General features: G+C 38.4%; 1 protein-coding gene across 2 annotated transcripts in view; it reads left to right on the top strand.

Moving 5' to 3' along the window:
* The first annotated feature begins 1,113 nt into the window (after nt 1-1,113).
* The window catches only part of LOC120155085, a 45,424-nt gene continuing 32,087 nt past the window's right edge, over nt 1,114-14,450 (top strand). For both annotated transcript variants that reach the window (XM_039166662.1, XM_039166660.1), the window contains exons 1-8: nt 1,114-1,386; nt 1,535-1,625; nt 2,001-2,095; nt 2,205-2,734; nt 2,827-3,037; nt 3,150-3,461; nt 4,188-4,341; nt 4,450-4,587. In XM_039166662.1, the coding sequence (XP_039022593.1) occupies nt 1,231-1,386; nt 1,535-1,625; nt 2,001-2,095; nt 2,205-2,734; nt 2,827-3,037; nt 3,150-3,461; nt 4,188-4,341; nt 4,450-4,587 (1,687 nt within the window). In that variant the 5' untranslated portion in view covers nt 1,114-1,230. The remainder of the gene's footprint in view (nt 1,387-1,534; nt 1,626-2,000; nt 2,096-2,204; nt 2,735-2,826; nt 3,038-3,149; nt 3,462-4,187; nt 4,342-4,449; nt 4,588-14,450) is intronic.

Below are 14,450 nucleotides of genomic sequence, written 5' to 3' on the forward strand. Positions count from 1 at the left end.
AAAAGAAACTTTGATTTGGTACTATAATATATAAGTATTCTCTCTCACACACACACACACGCACGTACGTGTGTGTGTATATATATATATATATATATGATTAATCAATTTTTTGTACAATTTCACGGTAATATTGTACGAATAATACTCATTTTATATTTGTTTAAGTAAATGACAAATATTTATATTTGGGAAAAATATACTATTTTGGTAAAAATGCATCAAGTAGGAGGGTCTTTATTGATGTGACAGTTTCATTGAACGATATTTCTAACGTTGACGATATCTAAGATTAAAATGAAAGAAATAAAAATAATACATACAAATTTAAAACAAATTGTATGAATTTTATTAAAAAAATAACGCGGCATGGAACATGCCAAAGACATATATGAGCACGAGTCGGATATATAACAATGCACATGTATCAACTTTATCTTCAATCACTCAATGAGTGTATATTTAGAATGATATAATGAAAGGCTTGCAAAAACACATATATAAAACAATATGAGATTTAAAAATCTCAATGTCAATTTTTTTTTGAGTTGTTAAAGATATTTCTTAAATTTGATTAAACTCATATCAGTACGACAATTAAAGATGGTTCTTAAATTTATTTGTCGTACTAATATGAGTCTGATCAAGTTTAAGAACTATTATTGACAACTCAAAATCAACAAGTATTGATCATGTTATTCTTAAATCTCATATTGTTTATATATATTTTTTTCAAGTGTTTTAGCTTTCTAAATGTGCATTGCTTCTTTTTTTTAAAATGAAATTCATATATTTTCTGTAAGTTTTTGACCCGTTATTCTAATTTCTTTCATTTTAATCATAAATAACGTCAATATTAAATGTTTCATCTAAAAAATTACTACATAACACACCTTTTAAAAAACGTTTAATACGTAATATATAATATCAAAAGTATGCAATTTTCCTAAATATAAATGTTTGTAGTGCCATTTATTTAAATGAATATAAAATAAATATTATTTTCATAATTTAACCCTATTTCACAATATTTTTTAAAAATGATTTTTGTCAATTGTAAAAGCACTAGGGCCTGGAAAGGTTCTTGAGCCCAATGCACGAGATTAGGGTTTATACAAGAAAAAGGCGGTTTATGTAATAACTGCAATTTGTAGCCGTTGCGCCAATCTTTCCCGTTTAAATTTCTATAAATAATTGAAGAAGAAAAAAAGTAATTTTTCAACGGATGCAATGGCCGCCGCCGTTATCTCTTCACTGTCAAAGAGCTTCGGAAAAATTCCTCCATCAGCCATACCACCTATGTTGGATTGTATATTGACTTCAACCGTCTTATCTCCGTCGTCACTTTTCTCTTCTCTTCTGGACGATCTCCCCGAGCTCATCGAGGCAAGTTTCTTTTCCTACTCTGCGAAAACCTAATAGGAAAATCACAATCAGCGTTTTCTTTTATGCAAAAGAAGCAAACTCTACTATTTGTTCTTTTATTTTCCATCTTTTTCATAGCAAATTATTCATTTTGTTGTCTTATTATTAGAGTGCTAATAAGGATGGGAAATTGGATTCTGATCGTCGTAACAGTATTGCGTCAATGGTTGGAGCATTATGCCATCTTCTTACTAAAGCGAGTCAGTTATTCTTCCTCTTCGTTTTCTGTTGACACTTTTCAACAGGAAGATGTAAACCTAGTTCTTTCTTTGCTTATCTTAGTTTATTTCTGATTTTATCGTTTATTTTATTCGTTTTGGTGACTCTCATCTAGCTCATGAAAAGGAACTGAAAAGCCCGTTGGAGAATAAAGTGAAAACAAGTTCATGTTCACTGTACTAAGAGACTACCGTGGCTGAATTAATTGTCACCTTGGGTGATATTGAGATTATTAATCTAGTATTATCTACGTTTGATCTGTTGTAGATGAAACCTAAAGAGACTTTTTATTCTTGTTTTCTTGATGAGTATCAATGTTTTGATGAAGTTCATTACTAATGGTAGTTTCTATGCAGAGACTAATCATGAAGGCCTACAGTCTTTTATATGGGAAGGTTTTATTCCTCTGATGAAAATGGGACATGAATTTGACCTTGAGCTTCTTAACCAGGTAGGATAGTTTTTTATTTACAGTTTTGACATCTAATAACGTGCATCTACTTCTTTGTTTTCTCTTTTTATTTTTACGGTTAGGTTGAATGCATGATGTTTGATTTTAGATTGCAGATTTGTTCTTTGATATTGTGCAAAGGACTAATGCTTGGGAAGTTCTGGATGCAACTTTGGTATCTTTTTCCCTAAGGTCTATTGGCATTTCTGCTGGTATGATTCAAAATGGAGATTTGCTTGGTACCGGGGTTGATAGAATATCAGTTTTCCATGTCTCAAATGACTTGCTTAAGAATATCAACGAAAATTTGGATTCTAGCATGGATTGTACACTTTCTACATCTGAATATTTCCCCTTGCCTCTATCATTCCATGTTCTAAGCATTACTTTGGATGCTGGACTACAAGCTTTTCAAGCTGCTCCAGTTACATGCTCATTTCTGGAAAATGTGTGTTATGTTGAAAAATTCACAGCTAATTTACTTTATAATTTGTGTAATGTGACTGAAAGATTACTTTTACAAAGTTTGGAAAATCGGTCTTGTACAATTTGCTTTCTTCTGCCTGTCATCTTCAAAACATTTGTTTCTCACAGTTCTTTTAAAACCTCAGTTCATGGGCAGACACATATACTTTCCAGGTAGTGGTTCCTAGCAAATTGTGTTTGTTAGTAATATTCTTTTTACCTTTTTAACATGACTTGATTACTGACTAAATCCGGTTAGCTTGCAGGAATCAGTTCTTTATGAGAATGTGGACTTGCTGTGGAAAACTGTTCTCCCTTGGATCGTTAGAGAGGAGAGATGCATACAGGATACTTTCCCTATATTTGTCTTATTTCTCTTGTAGTGTAACTTTTGAAAACACTAAGATAACTGATGCAACAGAGGAGTTCGATATAAGAAATGAAAAAGAATTTTGGAATGAAATCAAAAGAGGATTGGTATTTGACCCAATCTTTTCCCCCTCTTCTTGTTGATTTTGGTTTATCTAACATATATTAACTACCTTCACTTCCTTTTCATTTATTATCACTTTATTTGTTGGTGTGTCAGGTTGATGATGAGAGCCTAGTGAGGAAACAAACATTGCATATACTGAAGAAACTGTTATGTATGAGTAGTGGGAACCAACAACATTTTGATATTTTAGAGAAGAGAACCCAAGGGAAACATTCAGTTCCTCATGGTGTGACAAAGAGAGAGCTCTGGGCTTATAACGAAGCAAAGTCACTGGGGGTAGGGGAAGTCTGCAGCTCAACTGATTCAGGCTTGAATAGTCGGCAGCAATGGGAAGCTTTCATACTCTTATTTGATATGCTTGAAGAGTATGGTACTCACCTTGTAGAAGCTGCTTGGAATCATCAGGTACCAGATAAAATCCATTTTTTACTGAAAGTATGGTATGATCTTAGATAGTTTAATTAGATAGACGTCTAATCATCTTTTTTTCATTGATAGAGGAGTAACCTATGATGATGATGATAGAAAGATGCTAGTATGGAATTTTTATTTTATCTAATTGACAAAGCTAATTTATGGGATAAATAATGCCAACATTTACATGTTCTCCCAAGGGAAAGTAAAAAGAAAAGAGTTACCAGGGGTTGATTTCAACAACATTGATGAGAACTGTAGCGCATGATGTTTGAATGAGAAAATGTTTAGGCACTTGGATGTGGAGCTAATGTTTGAAGAAATTAGTTAAATTTATATTATCCAAAATATTGGAGTACTTTCATGGCCCTTTCTGAGGATTATTTAACTACTTGTAGCATATCTATAAGGTTTTTGCTAGTCTGCGTCTTTTCCTGAAGTGGTTATTTTTTTGGCACAAAATATATGATGAAAAGATATTGATAATTGTTTGACTTAGTTGACTAATTATGTTTAAGGAATATCCACGCAATCAACGAGTTTCCACTTGCATAGTGGCATGTCTCTAATGTATTGTGTTCCAATTGTTGTTACCAAAAGGAAGTAACCTGTATTTAGTGATGCTAATTTTTCCCTTTCTTTTCTTTGTGATGCAAAACTCTTTTAGAAACTCAGTTGTAACCTACCTACTTGCTTAATTGTTTTGGTTTCTTACAGATAACTTTGTTGCTTCAATTTTCCGTCTCACATGATAATTTTGTAAGTGCTATTAGTGGAAGTGTCCATCCAACTCAGTCAGAAACTTGGACTGAAGTCTTTAGCTGGTTATCGATTTTGTGGAAGCGAGGCTTTTGTCATGGTAATCCTCAAGGTATTGATGTCATCCTGCATGACCTTGATTAGTGATGGGTTAATTGATGGTTTATGGTAAACTTTTTCATAATGTGTTCATGCTCTCTTTCTTTCTGAAACAATGCAGTTAGGTGCATGATCATGCAGTCATTTTTGGAAATAGAATGGATAAAATATGGAAGTTGTGTGAAGTCAGTACCTGAGAGTTTTATTCTTGGTTCATTGATGGAAGCTTTGAATGATCCAGTTCACCACAGTGATTTTGGTTTGCCCTGAATCTGATTTACTCCCGTTCTAAGTTTGCTAGTGTGGAATATTTTGTGTTATCTGAATAAAATTGTTCTCTTATATCTCGTATTGACAATAGGTATTAACTATTTATAGTTCACAAGGAATGACTAATCTAGGAAAGTTTTAATTACACAATATCATGATTATTTTATGCATTTACAACATGTTATCCTATTTCTATTTACAACTTGCATTGACTAGGATTGTCAAGAAATAATTTCCTAGAGATCAGCAACCAGATTATTAGGGGTATAATACCTTAATTTTTTTAATCCAAATTTCTCAGATTGTCAACACCCCTCCTCAAGCTGTTGAGTGAGTTCTTTCCATTCCTATTCTGTTGGTGATACTTTGAAATGTTGTATTTGGGAGTCCCTTTGTTTAGATGTTTGCCAGTTGCTTGTTGGTAGGAACGTACAGAGTGAAAATGAGTTCATTCTCAAGTTTTTCCTTAATGACAAGACTATCGATTTCTTAATGTTTTGTTCAGTCCTGTTGTATGAGATTGTATGTAATATTGATAGCTGACTTCTTGTCACATATATGTTGAGCCATTGCTTGAAACTTAGCTTTAGCACTCGATCTAGAGACCACCGATTGTTTCTTACTCCTCCAAGTTATAAGGCTACCTCCAAGAAAAATATATACCTTGAGGTGGATTTATCTAAAATTAGTCCAGCCCAATCTGCATCGGTGTATGCCTCCAAGTTGAGAATTCCAGTTCGTTTGAATAGGATTTCTTTGTCAGTAGTGCCCTTAAGGTATTGAAGGGCTTTGTATGCAGCTTGTAAGTGTACTTCTCAAGGATTGTGCATAAACTGAATTTGAACACCTACTGCATAAGATATGTTTGGTCTTGTATGAGGAAGATATATGAATTTCCCAATCAGTCTTTGATATCTTCTTGTCAACTTCTAAATTGTCTTTAGCTTTTCCTAGCTTGTCGCTTAGATAATGGGTCATAGAATACTTACCTGATTGGATCACGGAACATGATCCCACTGGCTTCTCAAGTTCTGTTAGGAAGATTTGAAGTTTTTCAAACGTCTTCCTTATTGAAACCACTCAACTCTTGGGTTGCAGCATCTCTAGTGGGTATGAATTTATCATCGGACGAAACTAGTTCAGGAGCCATGAAAATGGAGCTTAATGAGGAAAGGGAAGATACTTATATAAAATTTTCATGAAACAATGCTTGAGTTTAGTTCATGTTTTATTCTTTGTAGTTTTTTTATAGGAATAGAAGGCATCATTAAAAACCTCCCTCATAGATAGCTCTTTCCCAACAGAAAGGATCCACTATTGGAGGGAGGAAAAGAGTGCCTCGTTTTATTGCTGAACCAAAATTACATAAAACTTAACAATTACACCAGAAATCCTGACATAAAACTTAATAACTCCACCTACTTGAGAAACCTACTGACTGGGAAGGACAATAACAAGTGTCTATAGTCTTACAATCAACCAATCCCCATCTTTGCTAAACTATCTGCCTCCCCATTACAAGCCCTTGGAATCAACCTAATTAACAACACCTTTTCAGAGAAGAGTGATAGAATTTCTTTAACTAGAGGCAATAAGAAAACAGGTGCTTACGCCGGAAAGTGAACCCACTCCACTGCTGACTTGTAATCACTCTCAACAATCAGCTTAGTGACAGAAAACCATTGTGATGCCAAAAAGATTTCAATGCCTCTTTTAATAGCCTTTAACTCAGCAACTGGTGGGGAACCTTGACCGATATTCTCTGAAAAAGTCAACAGAGTGCAACTATTCCAATCCCTAAGGATACTTCCAATACCACCAACCGAGTCACTTAACCTTACAGCTCCATCGACGTTCATCTTCAAAAAATCAACAGGGGGGTAGCCAGCAAAGCACAGAGCAATCCTTTAATTCAGAAACCGAAATTCCATCTGCAAGTGAAGGATCCCCAATGAGCAAATCCTCCTGTATAGGAATTTTGAGAGAGTGAGCGTGGCGCATGGTATTGGTTCTTCAGACAGAGGCGGAGCACTGCCTGGCGAAGGAGTATGGGTTGCTTTCATTGATAATCTTAGTAGGAGAGTTCATAGAAGTGTTTTATGGGAGCGTTTTAGTTATTTCGGCAAGGTGATTAAAGTTTTCATTCCGTTTGTCAATAGAAGACCAAAGTACAAGGACTATACATTCGCCTTTGTGCATTTTGCAAGTAAGGAGGATCTGTTCTATGCAAAGGATAGGATGAATAACGTTGTGGTAGATGGTAGGAAAATATCGGTGTCGATTGCAAAATATCAGAAGAGAGGCTTTCTGAGAGGCCGTGAGCAAGTTCCTGGAGTGGGGTCAGGAGTGGTAAGAGAAAAGGAGTCGCGTGGGAAGAGATCAATAAGCCTTGTTGAGACTAGGAAGAGGGAGTTGCTTAGTAAATTTCATGATGGAAGATCTTACAAGGAGTCGGTAGTGGGAAGGGATTTTATGGAGAACCAGCAGTGGAATAGTGGTTGCGATGTGAAGGGGGGGTAAGAAGACTTTGGACGTGCATATTCCATTGGAAGAAAGAACTTGGTTAAGATCATCTCTAACTGGTATATGTAAGCATATTTTCGAGGTGGAGCTTGTGCAAAGAAGTTTAAGGACTAAGGGCTTCAATGTCAAGGTGGTAAGGTGGGGTTTTGCGAAAAATGCCTGTCTGATTGTCTTTCAGTCGGTGGAAGAGAAAACCGCAGCGGTGAAGGATAAATGGGAGGCATTGTCTTTTTGGTTCGATAGGTTTTGTGCCTGTTATGGAGGAGGAGGGTGTTCCTTTATCTTTCTGTGCAGTTTCCTTGATGGGTGTCCCTCTGAATTGCTGGTCAGTTTCTTTCTTTTCTAGCTTGGCAGAGAGATGGGGCAAGTTAGTAAAGATTCAGGATCAAACTGCTCAAAGAGTGGATTGCAGGGTGGCTCAATTGCTGATAAGAGTGGAAAGTCCGTTTGATATTCCGTCCCAGGTAGTCATTAATACATATGGTAGATCCTTTATTATTAAAATCAAAGTGGAAGGCTGCGATGAGTTCTTTCTGGAGCTGGATGATGGAGTGGAGGAAGCCGGTTCTGTGGAAGGACGAGTCGGTCCGGGGGAAGAAACTCATTCGGAAGGGAACAAAGGAGACGATAGAGAAGAGCTGCAAGGACGGTTGAATTTTCAGTCGATGTCAGGCGCCTGTCATGGGGTTGACACGCTGTTTGAGGGAAATTTGAATTTAAACGTGGAAGTCAATGATATTATAGGGACTGTCCAGAGTGATCAAGGGACAGTACTAGGTAAGGTTAAAAGTAAGAAGAAAGTGTCAAAAACCCTTTCCGCAGAGAGAAAAAAGGATGTGCAGTTTGGGAGGTGAATCCTCGGGGCAAGATAAAGGTGTCAATGACTGTGGGATTAACCCTAAAACGGGCAGATATGTGAAGATTGGGCCTGAGCAGATTGGGTATATTTCTCCAGCCCAGTGTTGTCCTGTGGTTAATGAAAGTAATTTCCGGGACCAAACTCTATTTCAAACATATGTGGATAATAGTAGTTTCATGGGGGAGGAGGTGAAGGAAAACAGCAAGGATTTGGAAGAGTGGGATAAGGGCGATAAAGAATGTAAATCTAAAAAGGCTATTAGCAATCCAATGGGGAAGAGGTGTAGGAGATGGAGAGTGGGATATCAGGTTTCGAAAGGATTGTCAATTAGCAATACTTCTGAAGGTGTGAGGGGTTGTGGACGTTTTGTTAGGGTGTACAGAAGGTCGAAAACAAGAAGAGTATGGCTATGTTCAGAAAATAGCCATAAACAAAGTCAGATCAAGCTGGTTCTTCATAATTTTAAGCAATTTTCTTCAGCTTCAAGGGATAGGGGCCAAGTCAAGTAGTCAACAGGTTCTGGTCAAATTCAGAATACTTCTACGGGGCATATGAAGAGCAGTTTTTCTCCAACCAGGGGGGGGGTAGACCCGTCTATTATTTCAAAGAGTCGAAGATTGTACAGAAAGAAGAGAAGAGGCTTAATCACAGATGCTTTGGCAAGTGCACAAGTGTCTACAGTCTATTCTCGGTCCTTCTCTAAAGTTTTGGAGGAAGCATTGAATACTTTGGAAGTTTGTCAGAGTTTAGGCATTTCTTTTAAGGAAGGGAGGGAGGCTTTCATGGATAAAATTAGAATGATGGAGGAAGGAGCAGGGGGGGTCAATGAAGCAGGTCAGTGAGCCAGTTTTCTGTGTCCTGAAGGTTTCGGCAGGAAGTGCATATGATGGAGTGCAATTTTATTTCGTGGAATGTTAGGGGATTAGGTAGAAAGGAAAAAATTAGAGGGGTGTCGAGACTTGTAAATAAGATTAAACCGGTTATATTGTTTTTACAGGAGACAAAACTAAATAAAAGTCGGAAGGGATTGAAGAGGAAGTTAGGAGGAAAGCTATTGAAGGGAGCAAGTTTTCAGCCAGCGGATGGGTCTGCTGGTGGATTGATGTGTTTGTGGAATGATAATGTTTTTGAGGCAAATGAGGTGGGCAATCATAGTAGATTTCAGATGTTAAAAGGAAGGTTCAAGGTGTCTAAGTTGGAGTGTGTTTTTATTAATGTATATGGCCCATCGGTTGAGGAAGAAAAGGAGTTTTTTAGTCAGCTGTTGAGTTTTGTGCATTCGGTTGATTTGCCTCTCTGCATTGGGGGAGATTTCAATGCTTATCTCGAACAAGAGGAGAAGATTGGTGCCTCTCAAAACTGGCATTCAATGGGTCTGCTAAGGAATTTCCTGCAACAGTCAAATCTAATTGACCTCCCTTTGGTAGGTGGCACCTTCACATGGGGTAGTAATAGAGAGGTTACCACATGGGTAAGGCTGGATCGTTTCTTATTGAGCAGCAGCTTCTTAAGGTGCTTCCCCAAGGTGGTTCAGAAACTACTCCCTAGATCTCTTTCTGATCACAACCCGATTCTAATGGCGGAAGATGGGAAGAATTGGGGACCGAAACCTTTTCGGTTTTTCAACTATTTGATGGAGGAGGATGGTTTTGTAGATATGGTTCAAAATGTAGTGTTAGATCGGGCCAACGATAGAGGGGGAAGCAGAATGTTCAATTTTTTAAAAGGTACCAAAAAACGTATCAAGGAATGGCCAATCAGGAGTAAACAGGGGATATCGGAGGCTATTATTGGGTTGGAGAGTAAAATTTATGATCTGGAAATTAAGGCACAAAGCAGTGGACTTTCTTCCTTGGACTGGGAACAGCTCCTATCTTCCAGAAATGAGTTATGGAAATTGTACAGAATCGAGGAAAGTATTTGGTTCCAACTGTCGAGAGAGAAATGGATTAAAGATGGAGACAGAAACACTAGGTTCTTCCACCTATGTGCTGTTAACAGAAACAGGTTCAACTCTATTTCGGAATTGAAAGTGGATGGGGAGGTGTTGACAGTCCCAGAGTTGATTAAAGTTGCTGTCTCTCAGTTCTTCAAGAAAGCATATAATTCCAGAGATTTTCTAGAGGTAGAGAACTTGAACCTGAATTTTGATATATTGAGAGAAGAGCAAAGGACTGGCCTCGAGGTTATGTTTTCAGAAGAGGAAGTAAGGGAGGCCATTTTTTCTTCGGACAGCTCTAAAGCTCCAGGCCCCGATGGTTTTACAATGGGGTTTTACAAGAAAGTTTGGCCAATTATAAAGGTGGATCTTATGAAGTTTATAGAGGATTTTTACTATGGCAGAAAATGGGATCATGGAGTCAATCATGCGTTCATTTCTCTGATTCCAAAGAAAGGCAATCCGGAATGTATTGAAGATTACAGACCTATCAGTCTAGTTGGCAGTCTCTATAAAATCGTCTCCAAAGTTTTAGCAAGGAGACTAGTTTCGGTGATCCAAGATATTGTGAGCCCTTCACAGTTTGCATTCATTCCGAGGAGACAATTACTAGACCGTGCTTTTATTGCAAACGAAGGTATAGATAGTTGGAGGAAGCGAGGGCTGAAAGGGGTGGTTTTCAAAGCTGATTTTCAGAGGGCGTATGACTCGGTTGAATGGCCAATTATTTTTAGATTACTGAGAGTCATGGGCTTCGGGGAGAGATGGGTTTCCTGGATAAAATGTTGCCTCTCTACGGTGTCGATATCGGTATTAGTGAACGGTTCACCTACAGAGGAGTTCTCGATGGGCAAAGGATTGAGACAAGGATGTAGTTTGTCTCCTCTATTGTTTAACTTAGTGGGGGAACTGTTAAATCGTATGTTGATGAAAGCGGCGGATGTGGGATTTTTTCAGGGTTTTACTTTTTGAAGATCGGATGCCCTAAGTCTAACTCATCTACAGTTTGCGGATGACCTGATTGTGTTTTGTCCGAGACTCATCTACCTACATCCTCAATATTAAAAGAGTCCTGAGAACTTTTAGCATAATGACTGGCCTCCATTTGAATATGTCGAAGAGTAATCTGTATGGAATCAATGTGGAGGGCGAGGTATTAAATGAATGGGCTAAGGAGATTGGTTGTGCTGTTGGGGTTCTTCCAACAGTGTATTTAGGGTTACCATTAGGTGCAAAAAGGAACTCAGAGGCTCTTTGGGAGCCAGTCATGCAAAGCTTCAACAAAAAATTATCCGGATGGAAAGCTTCCTCACTTTCTATGGCGGGGAGATTAGTGTTGATCAAATCAGTTTTATCCTCCCTGCCAATTTTTTTCCTCTCTATTTTCAGAATTCCGAGTAAGGTCTATAGGAAACTAAATTCTATTATGGCAAACTTTCTGTGGGAGGAGGGTTCTTCAAAAAGCAGAATTCACTGGGTGAATTGGAAAAGGGTTTGTCTTCCCGTAGAGGAGGGTGGGCTGGGAATCTTGGATTTGAATTTCGCTAACAGAGTACTACTAGGTAAATGGGTGTGGAAATTCGCAAATGAAAAAGACTCACTTTGGAAGAACATGATTTGCAGTAAACATAATGCGAGTACTATGTCTTTAGACCTTAACAAGATAATCTCTCCTTCGGATTCCTGGATATGGAAGGGTATTACAAGAAATTACTTGGCAGAGGACGCAATTGAAAATGGTTTAAGATCTCACTTGAAGATACAAGTAGGTAATGGAAAGTCGATTGTATTCTGGCATGATGTGTGGCTAAATGAGGAATCCTTAAAAAATCAATTTCCGAGAATATATGCTCTATCCAACAATAAGTGGGGAAAAGTTTCAGAGTTTGGAAGCATAATAAGCAATAAGTGGATTTGGAACATTCATACGAGAAGGAATCTCTGTGACTGGGAGATGGAGCACTGGATTCGACTGATGACACTATTGGAGAATGTTGGGTTATCTGATTCGGTGGATGATTTTTTGGCATGGTCGGGAAAGGGTGATGGATTGTTTACTGCTAAAGCCTGCAGGTTGACCCTTTCTGCCAACTCAGGGGGCAATCTCACTTGGAAGAAATTCGTTTGGTCAGGTTTGGCCCCACCTAGAGTCGAAACTTTTCTCTGGCAGGTTTCTCATCAAAGACTGGCAGTCAGATCGGAGCTGATAAAAAGGGGTGTTACGTTGGAGGAGGTGTCTTGTCCGTTATGTGCTAAGCAGGAGGAAACAGTTCAGCATTTGTTTATCTCGTGTCAGGTTGCATGGGAGTTATGGAGCAGTTTCTGGAGGTTATGGGGAGTCTCGTCAGTTTTACCTAATGATCCAGCTTCTTTGTTGTGCTCCTGGTCGGATTTAAGGCCAAAGTCAGTAATATGGGTCTTTATACCGGGGGTAGTTCTTTGGTCACTATGGAAGGCTAGAAATTCGGTGGTTTTTGATGATGGGAAACTGGACAAATCTAATCTTTTCTTCATTTGCAGATTTAGGTTGGTTAAGTGGTTCCTTGCTAAATACCCGAACGATTTCATTCAGGTTGATTCTCTTGTTGGAGACCCGTCGCTTGCAGACAAGCACCAGACAAGGCACCCTAAAAGGATGAAGGTTCAGGAATGGCTTCCTCCTCCCCTTCATTTTTTTAAAGTTAATGTTGATGGGGCAGTTAGTGGGGACGGGCTGTTGGGGGGAATGGGGGGTATTTTAAGGGACTCGGAAAGCAAAATCCTAGGGTCTTTCTCACTTGCTGTTGGTCCAGGTCCTCCTCCACTCGCTGAGACGAAAGCAATAGAGAAAGGCATTGAATTTTTTCTATCGTCGGAATGGGCGACTCAAGGAAGGTTAATTATTGAGAGTGATTGTAAGACTGTGGTGGATTGGATCTTACAACCGACTTCTTCTCCTCCTTTCCTTAGGTTACTGGTTCAAAAAATTGCTTCCTTTATCTCGGAGAGGGCGATGATTATTAGATATATTCCGAGGAGTTGTAATTGTGAGGCTGATACCTTAGCTAAACAGGGGATTGGCTGATCACATAATATAGCTTTAGAGGTCATTGAGTGGGGTTTTGGGTTATTGTGGTTGTAGGGGATGTGGTAGTTTCGCTATTGTATAGGGGCGAACTGGTCGTGTTAAATGTTCTGTAATTTTTATGGTGTTTAGTCAGTCTGTTGGGTGTTTTTTATGTACTATGTTTTCTTGAGCAATAAAATCCTAAGGCACTCTTTTCCTCCCTTCTCTGATTAAGGAACTTTCTCAAAAGTTCCATTAGTCAAGAAGGGGGTTTTTAATGAGGCTGTAATTCTTATCAAAAAAAAAAAATTCCTTGCTTTCCAAATAGACCAAAAAATGACTCCCGGGATAAACTTCCAAATCAATGAATTCACCCTCAAATTCCCCCACGAGATAAGTAAAGAAGGAGGTTCCTAAGGTAAAACTACAAATAAATCCCAAAGGCTTATTACCTTATTCCATAATTCCCAAACTACATTACACGTAATAAACAAATGTTGCACTGATTCCTCATGCTTCTTACAAAATGGGCAAAGGATATCTTCCCCTAAGGACATTCCTCTGTTAACCAACTCCACTTTTACTGCCACTTTCTAATGGGCTAACTGCCAAAGAAAGGCTTCAACCCTTGGTGGGAACAGTCCCAACCACACCCCCTTTGACCACAGATCCTTGTTCCCAACTTCCAACCCGAGCGCATTCCTGCAAGATTTGACCGAAAATAATCCATCCCCACTAGCTGACCACGAGAGACTATCCTCTACAGAATCTGAAATTTTTATATCCTTCAATTTCAACATCAAATCCATCTATTGATCCAACTCCCAGTCAGACAAATTCCTCCTAGTGCAAATATTCCACACCCAACAATTTGATTCATGACTGCCAAATTCAGCAACCTTGCCCCATTTGTTAGGAGATAATGCATAGATTCTAGGGAAAAGATTTTTTAGAGGAACCTCTTCCATCCACGGATCAATCCAAAATAAAATAGACTTTCCATTACCAACTTGCAGCTTCGAATTTGATCTAAGACATAAACCCATCGAATCATTCTTCCAAAAATTGTTGGCAATACTTCTCAAAATCCAAGAAGATCTAGGTGAAATAATCTTGCTGATAGACATCGAGTTGCAACTGATCTTGTGCTTGCTACATATCATTCTTTTCCATACGAAATTCTTTTCATTTGCGAACTTCCACACCTATTTCCCCAATAGTGCTCGATTCGTAAGATTCAAATCAAGAACTCCAAGGCCACCACTGCTCATAGGTTTGCAAATTGAACTCCAATTAACCCAGTGAATCTTCCTCTTATCTTCGCTGTCACCCCATAAAAATTTAGCCATTAAAGAATTTAACTTCTTGCCTACTTTGCAAGGCATTTTAAAAAACGATAAGAAGAATATGGGCAGGGAAGATAACACAGACTTCAATAGGACTGTCCTACCAGCCAAAGAAAGAGAAGAAGCTTTCCACCCAGCT

This window comes from Hibiscus syriacus, unplaced genomic scaffold (genome assembly GCF_006381635.1).
Source record: "Hibiscus syriacus cultivar Baekdansim isolate YM2019G1 unplaced genomic scaffold, ASM638163v2 tig00111164_pilon, whole genome shotgun sequence".
Classification (NCBI taxonomy): domain Eukaryota; kingdom Viridiplantae; phylum Streptophyta; class Magnoliopsida; order Malvales; family Malvaceae; genus Hibiscus; species Hibiscus syriacus.